The sequence below is a fragment of the Pantherophis guttatus genome, chromosome 4 (assembly GCF_059756535.1).
Source record: "Pantherophis guttatus breed Tessera chromosome 4, ASM5975653v1, whole genome shotgun sequence".
In the NCBI taxonomy this organism is placed as follows: domain Eukaryota; kingdom Metazoa; phylum Chordata; class Lepidosauria; order Squamata; family Colubridae; genus Pantherophis; species Pantherophis guttatus.
This window is the reverse complement of record NC_142066.1, coordinates 4,923,634-4,949,155: the sequence shown is the minus strand read 5'-3', so window position 1 is coordinate 4,949,155 and position 25,522 is coordinate 4,923,634. Positions and strand designations below refer to the sequence as shown.

The following is a 25,522-nucleotide window of genomic DNA, read 5'->3' as shown; positions in this document are numbered from 1 at the left end:
TGAGTCCTTCGGGAGTAGGGCGGTATACAAATATGAAAAAATAATAAATAAATAAATAAATAAATAAATAAATAAATAAATAAATAAATAAATAAATAAATATAAATCTAAGTGCTATTGGTATTAAGGCCTATTTCCGCCGCCCCCCCAACCTCCGAAAAGAAACCGGAAGTTGTGCTGAAGGGTCTATTAAGATCGTAGCCCGTCCGCGCGGGGCGGGGCCAAAGGAGCCGTTAAACGTTCTTTCCTTTAAGAGCCAATCAGAAATGTCGGCTTTCCCACCTCAGTGTGGAAAACGAAAGGCGGGCCAAAAGAGATTAAAAAAAAAAATCGACCAATTAGAATAGGAAAAGAGGAACGCCGTTCCCGCCCAGTGGACTAGACCGTGTGCAAAGATTTGCAAAACGTCACTCATTGATGCAATTTGGTTTTGGGGTTGATTGGCTCAAGGCGGGCTGGGAGGCCCAATGAAAACATCCGCCGATAGGATTGACACATTACTTTTCCGCCAATAAGCGACGGCTTTACCTTTTTTTTAAACAAAAGAAAAACTAATCATGCCAAACGACCAATCACGCCTCGAGGATTAAGATTGGCGAGGAAAAGGCGGGCAAAGTCCACCTTCCCTTGCCTCAAACCTCCTTTCTTTCGCGCCCAGCGGGGCCTAACAGATTGACACCCACCTCCTCCATTCAGCTCCGCAACCCCCGAGCCAACAAAAGTTGGTGGTGGTCCCTCCGTCCCAATCAGCGAGCAGCAAACGCTTGAGAGGGGCGGGTCGTCTCCCACTCCCCACACACACACACAAAAAAAACCCCTGAAAAGCCCTTCGCCTCCAAAAATCCACCATTTTGAAGGCGGGTCGAAAGTAGCCAAACCCTTTCCCAATCGCCGACGGACGCCTCTTGATTGACGGCCGAGCCGGGCCAAACCAAGAAGCCGAGCTGAAGGCGCGAGGCAGGGAGCCAATAGAGAGCGTCGGAGCCGAGCCAATAGGAGCGGGCGCGAGACGGGGTAGCCAATCGGAGCGCGGCGGCGGCGGCGGCGAAGGCGGGCGGCCAGTGGTAGTGGCGGCGGCGGCGGCGGTGGCTGTGGTGGCGGCAGCGGCAGCAGTAGCAACAGCGGCGGGCTCTATGGCGTCCGTGAAGGGCACGAGCGGCGGCGGCGGGCGAGGCGCTATCGCGGCCTTGGGGGGCGACGGGGAGCCGGGCGGGGGCCCCGGCGGAGGCCTGCCGTCGCAGTACGGGAACGGGCTGGGGGGAAGCGGCCCCGGGGGGGAGCAGGGCGGGGGGCTCCGCGTGGAGGAGGAGGAGGAGGAGGAGATGCTGATCGAGACGGCGGGCGGAGGAGGCGGCGGCGGCGGCGGCGGCGGCGGGAGCAGAGGCGGCGGCGGCGGCGGCCCCCGGGGCGCCCTCACGACAACGTCGTCCTCCTCCTCCTCCTCGCTGCCCTCCCGGGTTGGGCCGGCCGGCGTGGGCGCCCCCCACCACCACCCTCACCCCGAGGAGCTGGAGGAGGAGGCCGGCCTGGGCGAGGGCGACCCCGGCGACTCCGCCATCGAGGACCCGGTGAGCATCATAATCTCTCCCTCAGTCCCCCCCCCTCAAAAACATACCCACACTTGGGGGGGGGGAGGGAAGAAAGGGGGTCGGGGACTTGGGTGGATGGATGAATGGATGGATGAAGGGAAGGGGAGAGAGGGAGGGAGGGAGGATGAGTGGAGGGGAGGGGAAGGAGGGAGAAAGGGAAAATTTTTTTTAAAAAAAAGGATTAAAGAGGGAGGGAGGAGATGGGGATGAAGAGAGGAAGGAGAGAATTGTAAAAAAAAAGGAAAGAAGGAAGGAGATGGGGATGAGTGTGGAAGGGAGGAAGGAAAGAATTGCAAAAAGGAGAAGGAAGGAAGGAGATGGGGATGAGTGTGGAAGGGAGGAAGGAAAGAATTGCAAAAAGGAGAAGGAAGGAAGGAGATGGGGATGAGTGTGGAAGGGAGGAAGGAGAGAATTGTAGAAAAAGGAAAGAAGGAAGGAGATGGGGATGAGTGTGGACGGAAGGGAGGAAGGCAAGAATTTTTAAAAGGAAGATTAAAGGGAGGGAGGAAAGATGGGGATAAGTGTGGAAGGGAGGAAGGAAAGGATTGCAAAGAAGAGGAAAAGAGGGAGAAGGAAGGAAGGAGATGGGGATGAAGAGAAGAAGGAGAGAATTGTAAAAAAAAAAGAAAAAGGAAAGAAGGAAGGAGATGGGGATGAGTGTGGTAGGGAGGGAGGAAAGAATTTTAAAAAGAAAAAAAGATTGGGAGGAAGCAAGGAAGGAGATGGGGATGAGTGTGGAAGGGAGGAAGGAAAGAATTGCAAAAAAGAAAAGGGAAGGAAGGAAGGCGATGGGGATGGGGATGAGTGGAAGGGAGGAAGGAGAGAAATTTGTAAAAAAGGAGGAAGGAAGGAAATGGGGATGAGTGGAAAAGGGAGGAAGGAGAGAAATTTGTAAAGAAAAGAAGGGAGGAAGGAAGGAAATGGGGATGAGTGGAAGGGAGGAAGGAGAGAATTGTAGAAAAAGAAAAAGGAAAGAAGGAAGGAGATGGGGATGAGTGTGGAAGGGAGGAAGGAAAGAATTGCAAAAAGGAGAAGGAAGGAAGGAGATGGGGATGAGTGTGGAAGGGAAGGGAGGAAGGCAAGAATTTTTAAAAGGAAGATTAAAGGGAGGGAGGAAAGATGGGGATAAGTGTGGAAGGGAGGAAGGAAAGGATTGCAAAGAAGAGAAAAAGGGAGAAGGAAGGAAGGGGATGAGGGTGGAAGGGAGGAAGGAAAGAAATTTAAAAAGAAAAAAGGGAGATTGGGAGGAAGCAAGGAAGGAGATGGGGATGAGTGTGGAAGGGAGGAAGGAAAGAATTGGAAAAAAGAGAAAAAGGGGGAAGGAAGGCGATGGGGATGAGTGGGAAAGGGAGGAAGAGAAATTTGTAAAAAAAAGAAAGGGAGGAAGGAAGGAGATGGGTATGGGGATTAGTGGAAGGGAGGAAGGAAAGAATTGCAAAAAAGAGAAAAAGGGAGAAGAAAGGAAGGAGATGGGGATGAGTGTGGAAGGGAGGAAGGAAAGAATTGTAAAAAGAAGAGGGAGGAAGGAGATGGGGATAAGTAGAAGGGAGGAAGGAAAGAATTAAAAAGATTAAAGAGGGAGGGAGGGAGGAGATGGGGATGAGTGTGGAAGGGAGGAAGGAGAAAAAAAAGATTAAAGAGGATAAGTGGAAGGGAAGAAGGAAAGAATTTTAAAAAGGGAAAATTAAAGAGGGAGATTGGGAAGGAGGAAGGAAGGAGATGGGGATAAGTGGAAGGGAGGAAGGAAATAATTTAAAAGGAAGGAAAGAATTTTTAAAACTGAAAAAGGGTGAGTGATAGGAAGGAAGGGGAGATGGGAATAAGGAAGGAAAGAATTCAAAAAAAGCAAAAATGAAATAGGAAGGGAGGAGTTGGAGTAAGAAGGGAGGAAGGAAAGAGTTAAAAATAGGAAAAATGAAAGGAAGGAAGAGAATTCTTAAAAGAAAAAATGAAAGTGGGAGGTTGGGAAGAAGAGAAGGGTGTAGATGGGAATGGAAGGAAGGAAAGAATTTAAAAACGAAAAAATAGGAAGGAAGGCGATGGGAATAAGACGAATGGAGGAAAAGAATTTTTTAAAAAGGAAACATTCAAGAAGGAGGGTGGAAGGAAGGAAGGAGATGGAGTAAGTGGAAGGGAGGAAGGCAAGAATTTTAAAAAAGGAAAAAAATGAAAAAGGAAGGAAGGCAAGAATTAAAAAAAAAAAAAATCCTCTTCTTCCTCCCTGACCCGGATCTGTCTCTTCTTTGCCCCGCATGCTTGGCTGGAGAACAATAAGAGGAGGGATGGAAACCCCTCTTTCTTTAAAAAAAAAAAAACATATGATTTTAAAATTTTATTTTGTGGACTAGAGCCCGTTTGCTTCGGCGCCAGAGAAGCTGATCGGGGAGGAAGCACGATCTGTTTTATTTTTTTATGCGCATTTTGAAAAAAAGAAAAGAAAAGGGAAGGGAAGGGCGGCTCTTTGCTGGGCAGGAGGAGGAAAGATGGGATTGAGCCATGGGGCTTAATGGGAGATGAGGGGGTGGGGAGAGAGGATTGAAAAGGGGGGGGGTCTTAAGGCAATGCAGATCCTGGAGGGATTTTGTGTGTGTGGGGGTGCGTCTGGGAGACATGTGGCTGCTTAAAAACGGAATCAAAATTAGATGGAAATCAAAGCGGGATGCTTTGATGGGACGATAGAGCTCCAGGGCAGGGAGAGCCTCCATTGCTTCTCAGCGTGGGAACAAAGAGTGTTTAGCGGAGGATGGGAGCTTTCCCGCTATTTGGGCCAATCGGGGAGGGGGGGAAGACCCCCTTTCCTTAAAGGCTGAGGGGGCTTCTGCCATCTGGAACAATGGCTTCCGGGGGTGGGGCAGCCCAGACAGAGCTGGGCATTTTTGTGTGTGTGTGTGTGTGTGTGTGTGTGTGTGTATGTGTATACACATATACACATACACATAAATATAAAGAAGGGATGTAGTGGCTCAGTGGCTAAGACGCTGAGCTTGTCGATCAAAAAGTCGGCAGTTCAGCAATTCGAATCCCTAGCGCCGCCTAATGGGATGAGTTCCCGTTACTTGTGCCAGCTTCTGCCAACCTAGCAGTTCGAAAGCACATAAAAAATGCAAGTAGAAAAATAGGGGCCACCTTTGGTGGGAAGGTCACAGCGTTCCGTGCGCCTTTGGCGTTGAGTCATGCCAGCCACATGACCACCGAGACCACGTCTTCGGACAGCGCTGGCTGGCTCTTTGGCTTAGAAACGGAGATGAGCACCGCCCCCTAGAGTCGGGAACGACTAGCACATATGTGCGAGGGGAACCGTTAGCGAGGGAAAAAATCAGGAGGCAGAGGAGGGGTGGGCAGCTGTTTGGAATGGTGTACAGGTAACCCTCAACTTACGACCCCCAATTGAGCCCTGCAGTGCGGTCACTAAGCGAGATATCGGTGAAGTGAATTTTGCCTCCTTTTACGACCTTTCGTAAAAGTGAATCACTGCAGTTGTGGAGTTGGTAAAACGGTTCTTAAGCGACTCTAGCTTCCCCGTTGACGTTGCCCGTCTGAAGGTCGCAAAAGAGGGATCATCACCTGACCCCTGGGACGTGACAATGGTCGTAAACAGGAGTCGGTTACCAAGCACCCGAATTTTGATCACGTGACCGTGGGGAATGCCGCAACGGTCGTAAGTGTGAAAAACGGTCCGAAGTCGCTTCTTTTCAGTGCCGTCGTAACTTCGAACGGTCACAGAATGGACTCTTGCAAGTCGAGGGACTACCTGTATTACCCACAATTGCATCCTAATTGGCAATGCAATTAGTCCTTGATTTACAACCACAATTGGGGTCTCGAATTTTCATTGCTAAGGAAGACAGTTGTTTGCCTGATTTTACAACCGACCTTGCCATGGTGGTTGAGGGAATCACAGGGTGGTTAAACGAATCCGGTCCCCCACTTCCCCCCCATTGACTTTGCTAGTTGGAAGCCGTCCAAAAAAGGTCACAAATGGTGGAATTGTGTGACTCCAAGACAGTGCCACAATTGTAAATATGTGCTGGTTGCCAAAATTTCGATCAGCGTCACTGTGGAGATGCCGCCCTGGCCGTAAGTGTGAGGACCGGTGGTAACTCATTTTTTTCCCCCAGTGGCGTTATAATATCGAATGTCACTCAACGAATAACTATGTCAAGGACTACCTGTGGTTTTGCTGTAGAATGGATACAGGCGGCCTTCGACTTACAATAATTCATTTAGTGACCATTCAAAGTCACGACGACACTGGAAAAAAGTGATTTAGAACCGTTTTTCACATTACAGCATCCTCGTGGTCACGTGATCGAAATTCAGACCCTTGGCAAGTGACTCACATTTATGACGGATGGGGCTGTCTCGCGCAATCCCCCGTCTGACGAGCAAAGTCAACGGGGAAAGCCAGATTCACCGAACCGTCGTGCGACCAGCAAAACAACTGCACGGATTCACTTAACGGTGGCAAGAATGGTCGTAACCTTGGGGTTAACCCATGTCTCGCTTACCAACAGAAATATTTGGGCTCCGGTGTCGTAAATAAGTCAAGGACTACCTATACTTCTTTCAGAAGGAGCCTTTGGGTGGGACCACCCAAAGGGCATTTTATTTTATTTATTTTTGCTCATTGCTGCTCGCCCATTCCTCCCCAGGAGCTGGAAGCCATCAAAGCCAGGGTACGAGAGATGGAGGAAGAAGCCGAGAAGTTGAAAGAATTGCAAAATGAAGTGGAGAAACAGATGAACATGAGCCCCCCACCCGGAAACGGTGAGACCCCCCCCTCCCCCCCCCAGGAAATTCTGAATTTCAGCCATTTTCTCAATCAGGAGAGCCATTTTAATTATTCAGGACTGTAGACGCACACACTCGCACACAGTGTCTTAAATGGGTGTGAGTTTGGGTTTCTATCCGTGAGTATATATGACAACAGCCTCTCTGGTCTAGTGGTTAAGGCACCAGGTGAGAAAGTGGGAGATTGTGAGTTCTAGTCCCACCTTAGTCATGAAAGCCGGCTGGGTGACTTTGGCCCCCAATCACCAGGAGCAGGTGAGTTCTAGTCCCACCTTTGGGCACGAAAACCAGCTAGGTGTCTTTGGGCCAATCACCAGGAGACTGTGAATTCTAGTTTGCCTCAGGCATGAAAGCCGGCTGGGTAAGTTTCGGTCTCTTCCTGTCTCAGCCCAAGCCACCTCACAAGGTGGTGGTTACGGGGAAAATAGGAGGAAGCTATGTTGAATATGTTCACCGCCTTGAGTTATTCGTAAAAAACAAAAAGTGGGATGCAGATAAATAAAATATACGTGTCTTTGTGCACAGGGTATACCGGAACTCCGGTCCCATAGGCCAATCACAATAGGTTTTATTTATTTATTTTCTCAAGAGAAGAGATGATTGTGCTTTTAGAAATGATCACAGGTCATAAATTGGACCAAGCATTAAGGAAGTGTTTAGAAGGAAATGGCAACCATTCAAATACTTAATAGAAGTATATAGTCAAATAAATTATGGGCCCTCAGTTCTGGTACACCCTGTGCCTATCTAGGAGTGGGTCTGTGCTTGTGTGTTTGTGTATATATACACTTAAACACACACCCTCCCAAAAATCTCTAGATCGTCCCTCGCTGAGTTGACTGAATCGTATCTTTGCTCTCTTTAAGCTGGAACGGCCTGGCAGGGTGATGTTAAATGACACCTTGGGAGCACAGAAAGACAGATTGCCTTGGGATGATCACGTGTTTTGGTTGATTTCCTGTAAAGTAGAAACACGTACTTGTACTGAAAAGGAGTCAAAAAAATTTTTTGCATTAGCTAAACTTGACTAGGAAATTCGGGCCCTGAAAGAGAGGAAAAAGCAGTCTGTTGTTGACTTGGATCTTAGGCAGGGTGGATTTGATTTAAATCGAGTTGATTTAAATCACAATTTAAATCATGATTTAAATCACTAGTAAAAAGGCTTGATTTAAATCAACTCGATTTAAATCATAATTTTTAAAGAGCAACTGTCATCTCTGCTACTCCTTTGACCCATTGTTGACTCACCGATAGTCCCAGTGTTGCAGAATATACAGCCTCGTGCTCCATAACTAAGCTCCATTTCATGCTGAATAAACTAAATTATTTATGTATCCTAAATAGAAAACTATCTTACGATAGATTTTTACCCCAAAAGTTTTTTATTAAAATAAATTCGATAAAAATCAAAAAAATCCGATTTAAATAAAAAAAAATCTGATTTTTTTTTTGATTTTTTAAAAAAAAATCATTGATTTTTATCCACTCTGATCTTAGGCAGAATTGCTACCTTCAGAGTCAGGATAGATAGATAAACCTAACCCTAAACCAGGAGTAGGCAACACGCGGCTCTGGAGCCGCATGTGGCTCTTTCGTCCCTCTGCTGCAGCTCCCTATCGCCGGTTGGCTCCACAATTGATAGGACTTTCAGTTAGGACAGGTAGAGGAAAAAAGACGCCACGCTAGGAGGAGACACTATGGTGGGGGAACCGGACTTCCGATTGGCTTCAGAATTGAATGGGGGGGTGGGGCTTCCGGTTAGGACCTTTGTGGCTCTTTTGAGTATTTAAGGTTGCCGACCCCTGCCCTAAACCCTCATCCTTTACCTAAGGCTGTTCCTGAATACCGGCAGGAAGGACTAAATTCTCCCACGGCCTCTCAAAGTTGCTTTTTTAAAAAGGCAACTGGAGTGCTTTTTGTTAAGGAAGAAGAAAACATTTCGCTTCTCATCCAAGAAGCTTCATCGATGAGGTCTTCTAGTCCAACCCCCTGCCCAGGCCGGAAACCTTATACCATTTCAGACAAAGGGTTGTCCAATCTCTTCTTAAAAACTCCCAGTGTTGGAGCACCCACAACTTCTGGTGGCAAACGGTTCCACTGGTTAATTGTCCTCACTGTTAGGAAGTTTCTCCTCAGTTCTAAATTGCTTCTCTCCTTGATTGGTTTCCACCCATTGCTTCTTGTCCTGCCCTCAGGTGCTTTGGAGAATAGCTTGATTCCCTCTTCTTTGTGGCAGCCCCTGAGATATTGGAACACTGCTATCATGTCTCCCCTAGTCCTTCTTTTCATTAAACTAGACATACCCAGTTCCTGCAACTGTTCTTCACATGTTTTGGCCTCCAGTCCCCTAATCACATTTGTTGCTCTTCTCTGCACTCTTTCTAGAGTCTCCACATCTTTTTTACATAGTGGTGACCAAAACTGGATGCAGGATTCCAAGGGTGGCCTTACCAAGGCCTTATAAAGTGGTATTAACACTTCACATGATCTTGATTCTATTCCTCTATTAATACAGCCGGTGTTGGCTTTTTTGGCAATGTCTTCTAGACATAAGAACGGTTTTTTCCTGAACGCCATCTCTCTGCTGAACAAATAATTCCCTCAACACTGTCAAACTAGTTACTAAGTCTGCATTACTGTTATTCTTCTCATTGTTCCTATCTCTCATCTCCTCCCACTTATGACTGTATGACTGTAACCTTGTTGCTGGTATCCTTAAGATTTATATTGACTGCTTCCCTATGACTATCATTAAGTGTTGCACCTTATGATTCTTTTTTTTTTTTTTTATGTACTCAGAGCGTATGCACCAAGACAAATTCCTTGTGTGTCCAATCACACTTGGCCAATAAAGAATTCTATTCTATTCTATTCCTCACGGAAAATACAGTCTGGTTGCTTTTTTTGAAAAAGCACCTTTGCGACAATGATGACCTGGACATCTCTGGAGATTCCTCAGTCATCCAGGTCATGGTTGTCCCAAACGTGCTTTTCCCAACAGGCAACTGGACTTTCTGGTTTTTCTTTGAAGACTTCTCTTTCGCTTCTCCTCCAGGAGCTTCTTCAGCTCTGATTGGATGGTGGAGAATGGAAGGATTTACACTCCTTGCAGACAGCTAATCATTTTCCATTTGCATCCTTTTAGCCAGTCCTTAAAGCCACCTGGAGGTATGTTATCGGTTACCTGCGTGGTGGAAATGAGTGTGGAGCCTTCTTGGAACTCTTGAAAGGATTATGTTGTAGATTGGAGGTAGATGACATCATATCCCTCCCCCTCTGTTGAGAGAAGGCTGTCCAATTTTGACATAGATGACCTTTTTTTGACCCTTCTTTCAAACCAGTGGTCCTCTCTGTCCAAAATGGAGACTTTTGCTGTCTTCAAAAGAGTGGCCTCTGTCTTAAATGAGGATGGATGGCTGGATCTTGTCCTGATGGGTTTGTTCTCCTTTATTGTGCCATGTGTTTCAGAAGTGGCTGTTTTGTTTCCCCAATGTCCAGATCTGCACATGGCTCGCTGCATTATACTGCATATACCACGTTGCTCAGTTTGTTTCTAGGTGTTTTTATCCTTGGGGTGGAAAAGCCTCTGCCTTAGTGTGTTCTTGGGTTTGAAGCATGCACATATGTTGTGTTGGCTGAAGATCCTCCTGAGCTTTTCCGATGTCCCTGCAACGTATGGAATGACGACGTTGCTTCGTTCATTGTTCTCTTCGTCGTCTTGTTATGGAGGAGCTCCTGTGGGATCTTTTTTTTGAAGATTTGATGAAGGCCACACGTTCCGAGGGTTTCCTTGATGTGTAACTGGTAGGCTGGACTTGACCTCGGCGGTGTAGGGTTCTGATGACGTCCATTTTGTGCTCCATTGTGGGTGGTGGGAATCAAAATATAAATATTGATCTCTGTGTGTGGGTTTTCTGTAAACTTCAATGTTAAGGCTTCTCTCTTCCTTAATGTGTACTGCACAATCCAGGAAGGCTACAGACTATTTTCCTTAACATCTTCCCATGCGAATTTGATGTATCCGTCCACAGAGTTGATTCTGTTGGATGAAGGCTTCCAGTTCCTGTGTTTTGATCTTGAGCCAGGTATCGTCCACATACCTATACCAATGAGGGGGTGGAATTCCTGGGTGGATGGAGTCTAGGGCTTTGATTTCTACCTCTTCCATGTAGAGATTGGCCACCGTGGGGAGACCCATGGCCCAGCTGTGTTTTTTTGTCTGTAGAAACCTTCATTGCATTTAAAATCAAGCAGAGGTCCATATATGTGTGCGGTCTGGGCTGGGGTTGGTTCTGTCACCTAAGGGGCTGTCTTCAGAGGTGGTATTTAGCCGGTTAAAACCAGTAGTGACACCCGGGCGGTGATCGCTACCGGATCGCCGAACCACAGGGAAAAATCGCTACTGGATCGGGCGATCCGGTAGCATTTCACCCCTGAGCTGCGCCATGGCTTTACCTGCGTCCCCCATTGTGGCCAATCTCTACATGGAAGAGGTAGAAACCAAAGCCCTAGACGCTTTCCCAGGAATTCCACCCCCTCAATGGTAAGGTATGTGGACGATATTTGGGTCAAGATCAAAAAACAGGAATTGGAAGCGTTCAGCAAACATATCAATGCGGTGGACGGATACATCAAATTCGCATGGGAAGATATTAAGGAAAATAGTCCATAGCTGTGATGGTGAACCTATGGCGCGCGTGCCACAGGTGGCACACGGAGCCATATCTGTGGGCACGTGGGTGTTGCCCTAGTTCAGCTCCAGCGTGCATGCGCACGTCGGCCAGCTGATTTTCAGGACTTCCTGTCCCACCGGAAGTCGGGAAACAGGCCGTTTCTGGCCTCCGGGGGTGTGTGGGGAAAGCTGTTTTTGCCTTCCCCAGGTTCCTAGAAAGCCTCTGGGGCCCGGGGAGGGTGAAAAAACGGTTCTACCGGAAGTCGGGAAACGAACTGTTTCCAGCCGCTGGAGGGGTGGGGAAGGCCGTTTTTGCCCTCCCCAGGCTCCAAGAAAGCCTCGAGCCTGGGGAGGGTGAAAAACGGGCCCACCGGGCCATCACGTGCCAAAAGTGTGGGGAGCACGGGGGTTACTGCACACATGCATGGAGGCAGGGATCATTGAATTATGGGTGTGGGCAATCCCCCTCGAGCTTTCCCCCGCTTTTGGCATCACTGTTCTATAGCCTTCCTTGATTGTGCAGTACATATTAAGGAAGACAAAAGTCTTAACACTGACATTTACAGGCACCCCCCTCCCTTTCCATCAATATTTACATTTTGATTCCCATCAACCCACTGGAGCACAAACTGGAAGTCATCAGAACCCTACACCACCAAGCTGAAGGCCTGCCTGCCAGCAGCGATGGGAAAGAAAAAGGACAATACATCAAGGAACCTTGATGGTACAGTAGTCTAAGTACCCTGTTATTAACACAGCTGCCTGCAATTACTGCTGGTTCGAATCTCCAAGGCTCAAGGTTGACTCAGCCTTCCCTCCTTTCTAAGGTAGGTTAAATGAGGACCCAGTTTGTGGGGGCAATAAGCTGACTTTGTATAAAATATACAAAAGTATGAAGGCTATTGCTTAACGCATTGTAAGCCGCCCTGAGTCTCTGGAGAAGGGTGGCATATAAATCAAATTAAAAAAAAAAAAAAGGAAGCCCTTGGAATGTGTGGCCATGCCAAGTGGGCCTTCATCAAATCTTCAAAAAAGATCCCACAGGAGCTCCTCCATAACAATGGAGAGAACAATGAACAAAGCAACGTCATCTTTTCATACGTTGCAAGAATATCGGAAAACGCTCAGGAGGATCTTCGGCCAACACAACATACGTACACACTTCAAACCCAAGAATACACAAAAGGCAGAAGCTTGTCCACCCCAAGGATAAAACACCTAGACCAAACGGAGCAATGTGGTATATGCAGTCCAATGCAGCGAGCCATGTGCAGATCCGTACATTGGGGAAACAAAACAGCCACTTCCTAAACGCATGACACAACAAAGGAGAAGAAACCCTTAAAACCCATTTTTTCAAGCAAGCTGGGCTAGCTTAAGAAGAAATTTTTAAATGTTTTAAATGTTTTAATTGGTAGTGAGTTTTAATTGGGCCAAATTTATATATCTTTTAATTGTTTTTTAATATTTGTACTGCATGTTTTTTTTTTAATTCTGGCTGTACACCGCCCTGAGTCCTCAGGGAGAAGGGCGGTATAGAAATTCAATAATAATAAATAAATAAATAAACAGATCAGGACTTATTTCAGCTGTCCATCTGCAAATAAAAGACAGAGGCCAATCTTTTGAAGCCAGCAAAGTCCCCATTTTGGACAGAGAGGACCGCTGGTTCGAAAAAGGGGTCAAAGAGGCCATCTATTTCCAAATTGAACAGCCCTCTCTCAACAAAGGGGGACGGATACCACATAATCTTATCTCCAGTCTACAACACGGTTCCAAAAAAAGGCTCCATAGCCATTTGCACCACTCAGGTGACCCTGAGGGGATTTTAACGACCCCTCACTAAAAGGATGCAAATGTCCAGCTGTCTGCCAGGAGTATAAATCCTTCCGTTCCCCACCATCCTGTCAGAGCTGAAGAAGCTTCTTGGGAGGAGAAACGAAATGCCTTTGAAGAAAAATAAGCAGAAAGTCCAGCTGCCTCTTTTAGGAAAATGAGAATTTTGGGATGACTGAGAATCGCCATAGACATTTTTCCTTCCACATTGTTTAATAATTCTGCCTCTATTTCTCTCTCTCTCTCTCTCTCTCTAGCTGGCCCAGTCATCATGTCTTTAGAAGAAAAGATGGAAGCCGACGCCAGATCTATATACGTAGGAAATGTGAGTTTTTCCCCCCCCCTCTCCTAGCTTTCTTCAAGCGAGGACAAAACCAGCAGGCTCACCTCCTGAACTGTCCCGTCTTCCATTTCAGGTAGATTACGGGGCAACCGCAGAAGAGTTGGAAGCCCACTTCCATGGCTGTGGTTCCGTCAATCGTGTGACTATCCTGTGTGACAAATACACGGGCCATCCCAAGGGGTGAGTGGAATTTTTCTTTGGTGTGTGGAATTTGTCTTTTGGCTTGAAAGCTTCTTTTAAAGCTCAAAAGGTGGTACAGTAGAATATAGGTAGGCCGCCACCCTTTCGTTTAGTTGACCGTTTGAAGTTACAACGGCGCTGAAAAAGATGGGGGACTTACTTAACGACAGTTGCGGGGTCCTCATGGTCACATGATCGAAATTCGGACACTTGGCAACTGTATTATATGACGGTTGTCGTATGCTGGGGGGAGTCCTGTGATCCCCCCCTTTTTGCAAACGGGGTTAATGGGGGAGCCAGATTCATTTCACAGCCATGGTGCCAGGGGTGAAGTCCAGCAGGTTCTGGAGAACCAGTAGCGGAAATTTTCAGTAGTTCGGAGAGGCAAATGCTACCACTGGCTGGCCCCAGAGGGGGGTCGGAATGGAGATTTTGCAGTATCCTTCCCCTGGAGTGGGGAGGGAATGGGGATTTTGCAGTATCCTTCTGGAGTGGGGAGGGAATGGGGATTTTGCAATATCCTTCCCCCAGGAGTGGGGTGGGAATGGGGATTTTGCAGAATCCTTCCCCTGCCATGCCCACCAAGCCACGCCCACAGAACCAGTAGCAAAAAAAAAAATTTTTTTTTTTCACCACTGCATGGTGCCAAGCAGAGGTGGGATTTACTTACCTTCCCTACCGGTTCGCAAATGCACGGCCTTCTGCGTATACGCAAGAGTCGCACATTGCGGGTGGGCGGAGCCTCATGCAGTTGCTGCTATCGGTTCGCGCGATCCGGACAGAGCCGGCTGAATCCCACCCCTGATGCCAACTTAACCACAGTGGAGAGCAAGGTCGTAAAAAGGGGCGAAGCTCGCTCGAGCAACTGCCTCGCTTAGCAGCTGACATTTGGGGCCCAGTTGCGGTCGTAAGTCGAGGACTACCTGTAAGTGAACCCCTCCCTGCTTAATAGTACGAAGTGTCTAATCGTCCATCCCCCTTCCGCCCATTTTCTCCAGGTTCGCCTACATAGAATTTTCCGACAAGGAATCGGTGCGGACTTCCTTAGCGTTAGACGAGTCCCTCTTTAGGGGGAGACAGATCAAGGTGGGTATGCCCTTTTCACACACACACACACACACACACACACACACACACACACACACACACACACACCGTGCACTGTGCCCGACCCCTGAATAACTCTTGCAGCCAACCCTTGAACCCGAACCACCTAAGACTAAGTGAGAAGAAGGTGAGGTTTTCTGCTTCGGATCTCTTCCCTTCAGGATCACTCCAATCTGGAATTCCCCCTGTACATTCTCTCTCCCTCTCCCTCCCTCCCTCTCTGTCTCCCTCCCTCCCTCCCTCCCTCTGTCTCTCTCTCCCTCCCTCCCTCTCTGTCTCTCTCTCTGTCTCCCTCCTTCCCTCTCTCTCTCTGCTTGGTGGTTTTCTCACAGACGTTTCGTGACCCAGCTAGGGAACGTCATCAGTGCTAGAAGGCAGCAGGGTTTGTGCAGTGAAGGGAGAAGGAAGGAAGGATGATGTTGCCAAGTTTGGTAACGAAACATCAAGAAAATCTCCGAGCTCAGACAGCACCAGTGACTCCTCAATCCTCCTCTTCTTCTTTTCTCTCACTTCTCTTCTTCCTGCTTCACTCCACAAATCCCACTCCTTTGTAACACTGATGATATTCTTTGACTGGGTAATGAAGTGTCTGCAAAAAACTCCACCCAGCTCAGAGAGCACCAAGAACCCCTCACATGTCATCCTCCTCTTCTTTCTTCTCTTTCTCTTTCTCTTTCTTTTCTCTCGTCTTTTCCTCCTGCTTCTCTTCACAAATGCCACTCCCTTCTAGCACTGATGATGTTCCCTAGTCTTGAAACGTCTGCAAGAAACCATAGTCCCCCTCCTCTTTTTCCTTTTCCTTCTCTCTCCTCTTCTTCCCTTCTCCTCAACTCCATCAACCCCACTCTCTTCTAACACTGATGATGTCACCTAGTTGCGACACGAAACGCCTGCAAGCAAACCGCCTAGCTCAGAGAGCACCAAGGACCCCACAGTAGCAACTGTTCTCTTCTACTTGAAATTCCCTCTGCTAACAGACAGGTGTCTGCATTTTCTTAGGGTCGTGATGGCGAACTATGGCACGCATGCCACAGGTGGCACGTGGAACCATATCAATGGGCACACGAGCATTGCCCTAGATGAGCTCCGGCGTGCGCCAGCTGATTTTTGAGCCTTCCGGGCCCACCGGAAGTTGGGAAACAGGTTGTTTCCAGCCTCCAGGGGGTGGGGAAGGCACGTTTTTCGCTCTCCTCAGGCTCCAGAGGCTCCAAAGAGAGAGGCCTAGAAAGGCTCTGGAGCCTGGGGAGAGTGAAAAACGGGTCTTCTGGTCCCACCGGAAGTCGGCAAATGGGCCGTTTCTGGCTTCCGGAGGGCCTCTGAGGGGGTGGGGAAGGCCATTTTCACCCTCCCCATGCTCCTAAAAAGCCTCTGGAGCCTGCAGAGAGTGAAAAATGGGCCTTCCGGTCCCATCGGAAGTTCGCAAACGGGCTGTTTCTGGCCTGTGGGGGGTGGGGAAGGCTGTTTTCACCCTCCCCAGGCTCCAAGAAAGCCTCTGGAGCCTGGGGAGGGCGAAAAACGGGCCTACTGTGTGCCAAAAGCAGGGGGAGCACCGGGGAGGGGGTGTTGTGCACAGGGGAGGTGCATTGAATTATGGGTGTGGGCGTGCATGCGGCCCCCTCCCCCCTGGTGCTCCGGCCGTTTTGGCACGTGACAGCAAAAAAAGTTCGCCATCACTGTCCTAGGGCCGTGATGGCGAACCTATGACACGTGTACCACAGGTGGCACGCGGAGCCATATTAGTGGGCACGCCAGCTCAGCTCTGGGGCGCATGCGCGCGCCGGCCAGCTGATTTTCAGGCCTTCTGGGCCCACCAGAAGTAGGGAAACAGCCTGTTTCCTGCCGCGGGGGGGGGCGTTTTTTTTTCTTACCTGGCTCCAGATCCTCTCTGTATCTGGGAAGGGCGAAAACAGCCTTTCCCACTTCCTTGGAGGCCCTATGGAGGTTCAAAGGGCCCATTTCCCCACTCCTGGTGGAACAGGAAGTGATGTTTTTTTCCTGTCCCCAGCCTCCAGGGACTCCTAGAGAGGCTCCTAGAGACTCCTAGAGGTTCTGGAGGCTGGGGACAGCAAAAAATGTCACTTCCTGTCCCACCGAGAGTTGGGAAATGGGCTTTTTCAGCCTCCGTAGGGCCTCCAAGGGAGTGGGAAAGGCTGTTTTCGCCGTTCCCAGATACACAGAGAGGATCTGGAGCCAGGTAAGAAAGAAAAACGGGCCTACCGGGCCATCATGTTCCAGGAGCGGGGAGGGGGAGGAGGTTACGCACACATGCGCGTGGGCACGTGCGCGCGCGACCCTCCCCCGTCTCCTGGCACGCGATGGCAAAAAGGTTAGCCATCACTGTCCTAACAAGCAGAAAGATCAGGCATTCTCACCCACCACACCTCCTCATCCTTTTCTTACTACCACCCCCCTCACCCTTGAGTCTGACCTGCACAATTCTCTTCCTTTTTCAGGTGATTCCCAAACGGACCAACCGGCCAGGCATCAGCACCACAGACAGAGGCTTTCCCAGGACCCGGTACCGAGGGCGAGGCTCCGGCTACAGCAGTTCCAGGGCCCGTTTCTACAGTGGCTTCAGCAGCAGGCCGCCCCGAGGGCGTGCTTACAGGTCTGACCCTTAAAAGGGAACGGCATGTTGGGGAGGGGTGTATGTGTGTGTGTGTCGATCCACAGTAGGTGGTCAGATTCACGCAGATGGCTAGGTAGCAATCCCAGGCTTAAAACAGTCCGGCATCTCTTCGATCAAGTGAAACAGACCCATGAAAGGGCTCGTGCAAGCCAGATTACTTTACTTTTCGGAGTATAAGAGGCACTGTGGGCCCCCCCCCCAAAAAAAGTGAGTGGAAATGTCTGTCCATCTTATACAGCGAATGTGGCCGAAGCCCAGCCCCCACCCTTCGGCCTCTGCCTCCCAGCAATTTACCTCCTTGCAGCAAATAGCCTGGTCAGCTTCAGCGCAGCCTGATTTAGCACAAGCAGCTGATTGGCGGTTGGATCGGCCTCCCGGAATACCGCCGATCAGCTGTTCCAGGTTGCAGGGATCAGTATCGTCACTGCCCATCGCCACAGTCACCTATTGCTGCCTCCACATGTACCATTTTCGGCCCTCCGTGCTTCCCGTTTTTGGCCTCCGCACGCCCCATTTTCGACCCCCGCACATCCCATTTTCAGCCCATTCCAGGTGGCAGGGATAGGGGGTGGCAGCTGGAACGGGCCAAAAATGGGGCGCATGGAGGCCAAAATTGGGGCACACAGAGGTGTAACTAGATGACAGCGGGAATGGGTGCCGATGGGTGATGTTGATCCCCGCATCCTGCAACAGCTGATTGGCGGTATTCCAGGAGGCAGATCCAACCACCAATCAGCTGCTTGTACTAAATCAGGCTGTGCTGAAGCTGACCACACTGTTTCCTGCAAGGAGGCAAATTGCTGGGAGGCAGAGGCAGATTTTTTCCTCTTGTTTTCCTCCCCAAAAGCTAGGTGCGTCTTACACTTCGGAGCGTCTTATCGTCCGAAAAATACGGTAGTTGATTTTAGGTAAAAATGGAATTCCCTTCATTGATCCACAAGAAACAGATCCATGAAAGGGCTCTTGGAAGCAGGGTGGATTTGATTTAAATCAAGTCGATTGAAATCGCAATTGAAATCGCTAGTAAAAAGGGCTTGATTTAAATCGAGTCGATTGAAATCATGATTTTTAAAGGGCAGCTGTCACCTCTGTTCCGCAGCGGCTCCTCCTCTGACTCACCGCTGTTGACTCACCGATAGTCTCAATTTCGCAGAATACACATCCTCCTGCTACATAACTTAAGCTCCATTTCACGCTGCATAAACTAAAGTATGAATGTATCTTAAATAGCAAACGATCGTGAGATAGATTTTTTACTCCAAAAGCATTGTATTAAAATAAATTAGATAAAAAAACCAATTTAAATAAAAAAAGCCATCAATTTTTATCTACCCTGCATTGCAAGCCAGATTAGTTGATTTGGGTAAAAAAAAAAAAAAGAGTTTGAAAGCCAATTTAACGACGATCCGGCGATCCTAGAATTTGTCCCGTTTTCCTGAGCTTTCCAATCAACTGGCACTCCTCGATGTACGACCACCGTCGAGCCCAAAATGGGCGTTGCTACGTGAGATGTACGTTAAGTGAGTCCTGCCCCTTGCTAAGTTGAGACATTTGTTAAGTGAGTCCTGCCCCATTTTATGACATTTCTTCTTGCATTTGTTAAGGGAATCACTGCACTTGTCAAATTAGCCAAACGGTTGTTAAGTGAATCCGGCTTCCCTGTCGACTTTGCTTGTCTGAAGGTCGCAAAAGGGGATCGCGGGACTCCGGGATGCCGCAAACCGTCATAAATGCGAATCAATTGTCAAACATCTGAATGTAAATTGCATGACCCTGGGGAGGCTGCAATGGTCGTAAGTGTCAGTCCCGTTGTAACTTTGAACGGTCACTAAGTGAACTGTTGTAAGTCAAGGATTGTCTCTTGTCAGGTTCAAGTAGCCCTCGACTTACAACAGTTTGTTTTAACAACTGCCTGAAGTTACAATGGCACTGAAAAAAGTGACTTGGGGCGTTTTTCACACTTATAACTGTTTTTCACACTTATGACCATTGCAGCATCCCCGTGGTCATGGGATCAAAATTTCGGACACTTGGCAACTGACTCACACTTACGACGGTTGCAGTGTCCTGAGGTGACACGATCCCCTTTTTGTGACCTTTTGATAAGTAAAAAAAACAAGGCAGTCATCACTTAAACCAGGGGTCAGCAACCTTAAACAATCAAAGAGACATTTGGACCCCTTTTCCACAGAAAAGAAAACACCGGGAGCCACAAAACTTTCCCGTGCCTATTTCTTGAGCGGCCACAAAACTAGCATATGTAGTTGAATAGTTTTCTTGGATTTATCCATGGTTGGCAAGTTCAATAAATCGCGTGCTGGCGGGTGTCACACATTGGCGATTATGATGCATATTTTGAGTGACGGAGCTGCAGCAGAGGGGTGAAAGAGCCACATGCGGCTCCAGAGCTGCAGGTTGCTGACTCCTGACTTAAACTGTGTTACTAGCTTAAGAACCGCAGCGATTCGCTTAACAGCCGTGGCCTGAAGAGTCAGTCGTAAAATGGGGCACAGCTCTTTTAACCAATGTCTTGCTTAGCAACAGAAACGTTGGGCTCCCTCGCAGTAGTCCGTTGAGGACTACTTACCTTATAAACCTCATGTTTTTCAGGAACCTCTGAGAGTCAAAACGTTTTTTGACGTCATCAGGTTCTTGAATGAAAAGTCGATTAAAATTTCAAATTAGCTTCAGAACGTCAAAAGCCAAAGCAAGATAATTAAAAAAAAAAGTGACAAAGTCGTAGGGGCAGAGATTGCCAAAATTCTCAAGCCTTTTTTGGGAGATGCCGAAGCCTCCAGTTTTTCACTGAAAAATCCATTTTCTGTAGTTTTTAAAAGCTGCTTATTTTTATTTTTTAGAAAAAATACCTTTTTCATTAACCTGTTTCCTTCTTTTCTTCACAGGGGCCGGGCCAGAGCGACCTCATGGTATTCCCCTTACTAAAAACAAAACAAAAAAAAGTGGTTTTTTAGGAAGGAGGAAAAAAAAAAAGAAAAAAAAATGAAGATTGTTACCATGATGGAAAAAAAAATTATATATATATATATATATATACTGTTGGTGGGAGGAGGATGTTTCTTACACTGTGCAGAGAAAGAGGGTTGACATATACTGGAGGGAGGGGAGAAAGAAAGAAAGAGAAAGAAAGAAAGAAAGACGAAAAAAAATATTTGTGGGTCAGCCGAGCTGTTGTTAAAAAACACCTGGTAGTATTGTTGAAAGAGTTTCCCTCTCCGCCCTTCCTTTCCTTTTGCAGATTTTTTTTTGGGGGAGGATTCTTCCTCTGTGTTTTTAGGAGGGGGGGCAATGCTGGGAAGGGCGTCCCCATCCCCTCCGAAATTCTGTAATTCTTTTGTTTCTCTTCCACTGCTCCCTCGCTCCATTCTGTGTCTTCGTATGTCTGCGCATTTATTTCCCTGCTTGGTTCCCGCTGCCTTTGTCGCTTTGCCCTGCTCTTCTTTCCTTCCTTCCTTCAACCCAGACTAGCCAGGAAGAAGCTGGCATTCACGGCTTCGTCGCTACCTTTTTTCCAGACGTCCCTCGCCCGACCTATGTTTCCACCCGGGACATCTTCAAATGCCCCATCCCGTTCTGGCTGGAGGTTGCAGAAGGGATCCATCCCTGCCTCTTACTCTCCATCACCCTTTCGCTCCAATCTCGGAATTTTGTCCTGCACCCAAATGTATTGTTCTAAAAAAGACTGATTCCTGTTTAAAAAACGGGTTTCTTCCCCCTTCCTTCCTTCCTTCCTTCCTTCCTTCCTTCCTTCCTTCCCTCCCTCCCTCCCTCCCACCCATCCGGTGCCCACCATACAGGTTGTAGGTGTTCCCACACCCCTCATTCTTCCTCCCATGTGTGTGTCTCTTCTAGGGAGGGGGGGTTGTTATATGCCTTGTTTGAGTGTCTTTATCTTTACAGATTCCTTTATTTTTTAGCCTGAAGAAATACACCGAAACCTGATGCTGTAGAGAACCAGGGGCAGGGAAAAAAAAAAAAAAGACCACCCTGGAGGGGTTTTTTTTTGGGTGGGTGGGTGTTGAGAAAAGCCAGACTGACTTTTTTTTAAAAAAAAAATAAAAAAAAGGGGGGAGAGAGAAAAAAAAAAAAAGAGGGGAAAAAAATATTCCAGGTCGGAGGGAGGCTAAACAGAGGAAGAAGCAGAATGTTATAAGGGTGGAAAAAAAAATAAAAAAAAAAATAATAAAGATGTTTTTGGAAGAAACCAGTGTGGGGTGTATGATTTTGTTAGCCGATGCCGAAAGGCGGAGGTATATTCCCATACAGGTGGTTCTCGACTTAGCGACAGTTCGAGGTAACTGTTGTGGTCCGCCAGCAGCCTGCGGAGCTGGCAGCGGAGTCGGACAGTGAAGAGGCTGGGGAGGACCATGAGCCAGTCCTGGAGTCTGGGGAGGGCTCGGACGTGGGCTCTGTGTCGGAGGCAGAGAATGGAGCCAGGGCCATCTGGGAGTGATGCGCGGATTCCGGAGCCTCCAGAGTCGGACATCAGACAGGCAGAGGAACAGGAGGAGCCTGTTCCTAGTGCGCACATGTGCAGAGCTGCCAGAAGGCAAGAACAGTTAAAACAAAAGGGACGACTGAGAAGTAAGGCCTGAAGATGATTGGCCTCTCCCATAAGGCATAAAAGAGGAGCAAAGGCACATGGGCCCCTTGCAGGAAAGCAACATTGTTAATGCTGTTCCCAGTCGGCATCTCTGATTCTGGACACACTGTGGCTTTGCCAAGTAGGTCTTTGGCAGTGTGTCAAGGGAGATAAAGGTTGGTGATTCTCCCGAAGGACTTTTTGTAACTAATTGGGACTCAGCTGTGAATGAACGTAATTCACAGACTACGTCACAACAGTGGCTTAATGACTGTTTTTCTCTTCGAACGGTCTCCAAAGTTCAAACGGTCACCAAGTGAACTGTTGTAAGTCGAGGACTACCTCGTCAGGTTCACGTTTTCCACATAACAGTTCATTTAACGACTTCGAAGTTACAACAGCACTGAAAACAGCTCAATGACCCTTTTTCTCAGTTAATGACCGTTGCAGTGTCCCCAGATGCTCGCGTGATCAGAATTCAAACACTTGCTAACCGACTCACATTTACGACAGTTGCTGGGATGGGGAAAATCCCGGTGGTGTTTTTTTTGGTTTTTGGGCAACCTTTCGACAAGCAAACTTAACAGGCTGGGAAGCCAGATTCATTTTACAACTGTCTCGTTCACTTAACAACTTGCAGCGATTCACTTCAAACCCCTGGCAAGAAAGGTCATAAAATGGCAGTGAAGTTGACAACCGGAAAGCTTGAGCTCAATTGTTGTTAAGGACTACCTGCAGAATGGAGTGCTCCGGTTTACGACTGCATATTCCTCCGGGTGACCCAAGTTGGCTGATGCAGGCAGTCCTTGGCTTAACAACCACTCGCTTAGTGACAGTCCAAAGTTCACAACAGCACTGGAAAAAAGGTGATTTAGAACCGGTTCTCGCGCTTGCGACCATCACTGCATTCCTCAGGATCGAGTCATCGAGAGTTTGCTGCTTTAGAACAGGTTTCATCCAGGGGTCACATGACAGGCAAAGTTAGTGGTGGAAACGATTTGCTTAACGACTGCATGGTTTTCTTTAACTCGGGCGATTTGCTTTGTGGCTCAAATGATAATATTGGATGCGACTTTAAGCTCCTTGTTTTGTCACAAAAATCTGGTCTCGATTGTCGTAAATCGAGAACTCCCTATAGAGCCTGGCATTTCCTTATTCCTGCTTGGAGAATGTTAAAAAATTGCATAACTTAAGAAAGTTCTTATGATTTGCAAAGTGGAAATCCCTACTGATGAGAGCTGGGACTTGATTTACAACCGTCCCATTTACTGACCGAAATTACGATGCTGCTGAAATAAAGCGAGTTATGGCTATTTTTCACGCAACCGTTGCTGCATTCTCATGAGTCACACTATCAAAATTCATATGCTCGGCAACCAACTATTCATGACGATTTGCAGCGTTCCTGGCGTCATGGAATCCTCTTTTCACAACGCGACGTGAATCACTTAACAACCTCTTTACTCACTTAACAATGGCAGCAATTCACTTTGAACAACTCCGGCAAGGAAGGTTGTAATACGGAGCAAAACTCACTTGGCTGTTTCACTTAGTGACAGAAATCTTGGGGCGCAATCGTGGTTGTAAGTCGAGGACTATGTATATTGAGTTTTAAGAGACGAATCGCATTCAAGTCGGGTTTTTGGTAGTTTTGACGCTTGTGTGGATTTCAACTCCCAGAATTCCCCAGCCAGGTCTTTCTTAACCTCTGACCCTTTAAGAGGTGTGGACTTCCCAGAAGTCTTGCTGGCTAGGGAATTCTGGGAGTAGTATTTTACAAACATGGCTACTTTTAAGATGTGTGGACTTCAACTCCCAGAATTCCCCAGCCAGCATAGTTGACTGAAGAATTTTGGGAGTTGAAGTCAATGCATTACAACTGCCAAGCTTAAAAAACACTGGGCTGAAAACTCAGTAGGGCCTCTAGTGGTCAGGAGTGGAATTACCCACGAGAGCTGAATTTAACCCATATCCAACGCACATATCCAACGCAACTGTTGAACCTTTGAATAACAAAATTGGAGGGAACCTTGGAAGTCTTCTAGTCCAACCCACTGCTCAGGCAGGAAACCCTATACTATTTCAGACAAATGGTTGTCCAATCTCTTCTTAAAAACCTCCACTGATGGAGCACCCACAACTTCTGGTGGCAAGCAGTCCCGCTGGTTAATTGTTCTGATTGTCAAGAAATTTCTCCTTAATTCCAGGTTGCTTCTCTCCTTGATCAGTTTCCATCCATTGTTTCTTATCCTGCCGTCTGGTGCTTTGGAGAATAGGTGGACCCTTGGTGGACGACTTCTTTGTGGTAGCCCCCCAAATACTGCTATCATGTCTCCCTAGGCCTTCCTTTCTCTAGACTAGCCATACCCAATTCCTACAACCGCTCTTCCTGTTTTAACCTCCAGTGCCCTAATCATCTTTGTTGCTCTTCTCTGCACTCTTTCCAGTCGCTCAACATCTTTTTTTTTAATATCGTGACAACCAAAACCTGATTGGCGGGTGGATCGGCCTCCTGGAATACCCAGGAATACCCAATCAGCTGTTCCCAGAGGTGAATTTTAGCAACAAGTTCGTTGGTTGTGAGCTCTGTGCCATGCTTTTTTTTCCTGCCTCTGAAAGCCTCCGAAACAGTTTCAGAAAAAAGCCTCTGAAGCTCTGTTTCTGAGGCTTTTTTCTGCAGTTCTGTTTGGAGGCTTTTCTTCTGAAGCTTCGTTTCTGATGCTTTTTTCAGCCTCTGAAACCTCTGTTTGAGAAGCTGGGCGTAGCTACATTCAGAGTATAAGACGCACCCAGATAGTGTGGTCTTACCAAGGCCTTATAAAGTCCTGAATAGAATCGAATCGAATCGAATCAGAGTTGGAAGGGATCTTCGATGTCTTCTAGTCCAGGGGTCTGCAACCTTGAATACTCAGAGCCATTTGGACCCATTTCCCACAGAAAAGAAAACACCGGGAGCTACAAAACTCTTCCTGTGCCTGACTATTTCTTGAGCGGCCACAAAACTAGCATATGTAGTTGAATTAAACCTGTTTTCTTATGAAACTTTTCTTTTCTTGGATTTATCTATGGTTGGCCTACCGGGGGTCGAAAAGCTCAATAAATTGCGTACCAGCGGGTGTCACACATTGGCGGTTGTGACGCATATTTTGAGCCACAGCAGAGGGGTGAAAGTGCCCCATGCGGCTCCAGGGCCGCAGGTTGCTGACCCCTGTTCTAGTCCAACCTCCTGCTTAGGCAGGAAACCCTACACTACTTCCGACAAATGGGTTATCCAACATCTTAAAAATTTGTTGGAGCATTCACAACTTCTGGAGACAAGTTGTTCCGCTGATTAATTGTTCTAAAGATAAAGGTAAAGGTTCCCCTTGGACATATGTGCTAGTCGTTCCCGACTCTAGGGGGTGGTGTTCATCCCCGTTTCAAAGCCGAAAAGCCAGCGTTATCCGAAGACGTCTCCATGGTCATGTGGCTGGCATGACTAAACGCCAAAGGCACATGGAACGCTTTCCCTTCCCACCAAAGGTGGTCCTTATTTTTCCACTTGCATTTTTTACGTGCTTTCGAACTGCTAGGTTGGCAGAAGCTGGGAGAAGTTAATGGGAGCTCACCCCGTTACGCGGCACGAGGGATTCGAACCGCTGAACTGCGAACCTTTCGATTGACAAGCTCAGCGTCTTAGCTACTGAGCCACCGCGTCCCTTTCTCTAGCCTAGCCATACCCAATTCCTACAACCGTTCTTGATTTAGTCCCCCAATCATTTTTGTTGCTCTCCTC

At 47.8% G+C, this 25,522-nt stretch overlaps 1 protein-coding gene across 2 annotated transcripts; it reads left to right on the top strand.

Annotated features, from left to right (window-relative positions):
• Positions 1-629: 629 nt before the first annotated feature.
• Positions 630-20,232, top strand: PABPN1 (poly(A) binding protein nuclear 1). 2 transcript variants are annotated; one of them, XM_087891693.1, is made up of 7 exons: positions 630-1,014; positions 6,242-6,356; positions 13,146-13,213; positions 13,305-13,411; positions 14,410-14,497; positions 16,972-17,126; positions 20,051-20,232. In XM_087891693.1, the coding sequence occupies exons 2-7, from the start codon at positions 6,275-6,277 to the stop codon at positions 20,088-20,090; spliced, it is 540 nt and encodes a 179-aa protein (XP_087747819.1). In that variant the 5' UTR covers positions 630-1,014; positions 6,242-6,274; the 3' UTR covers positions 20,091-20,232. The 2 variants fall into 2 exon arrangements, with proteins under 2 accessions (XP_087747819.1, XP_087747818.1); XM_087891692.1 differs by lacking the exon at positions 630-1,014 and adding an exon at positions 1,062-1,568.
• Positions 20,233-25,522: the final 5,290 nt, after the last annotated feature.

Coding starts and splice junctions, on each gene's coding strand:
- PABPN1 (XM_087891692.1), top strand. CDS start 1,134: ATGGCGTCCGTGAAGGGCACGAGCGGCGGCGGCGGGCGAGGCGCTATC. Junction 13,412..14,409: donor TACACGGGCCATCCCAAGGG/GTGAGTGGAATT, acceptor CATTTTCTCCAG/GTTCGCCTACATAGAATTTT. Junction 14,498..16,971: donor TTAGGGGGAGACAGATCAAG/GTGGGTATGCCC, acceptor TTCCTTTTTCAG/GTGATTCCCAAACGGACCAA.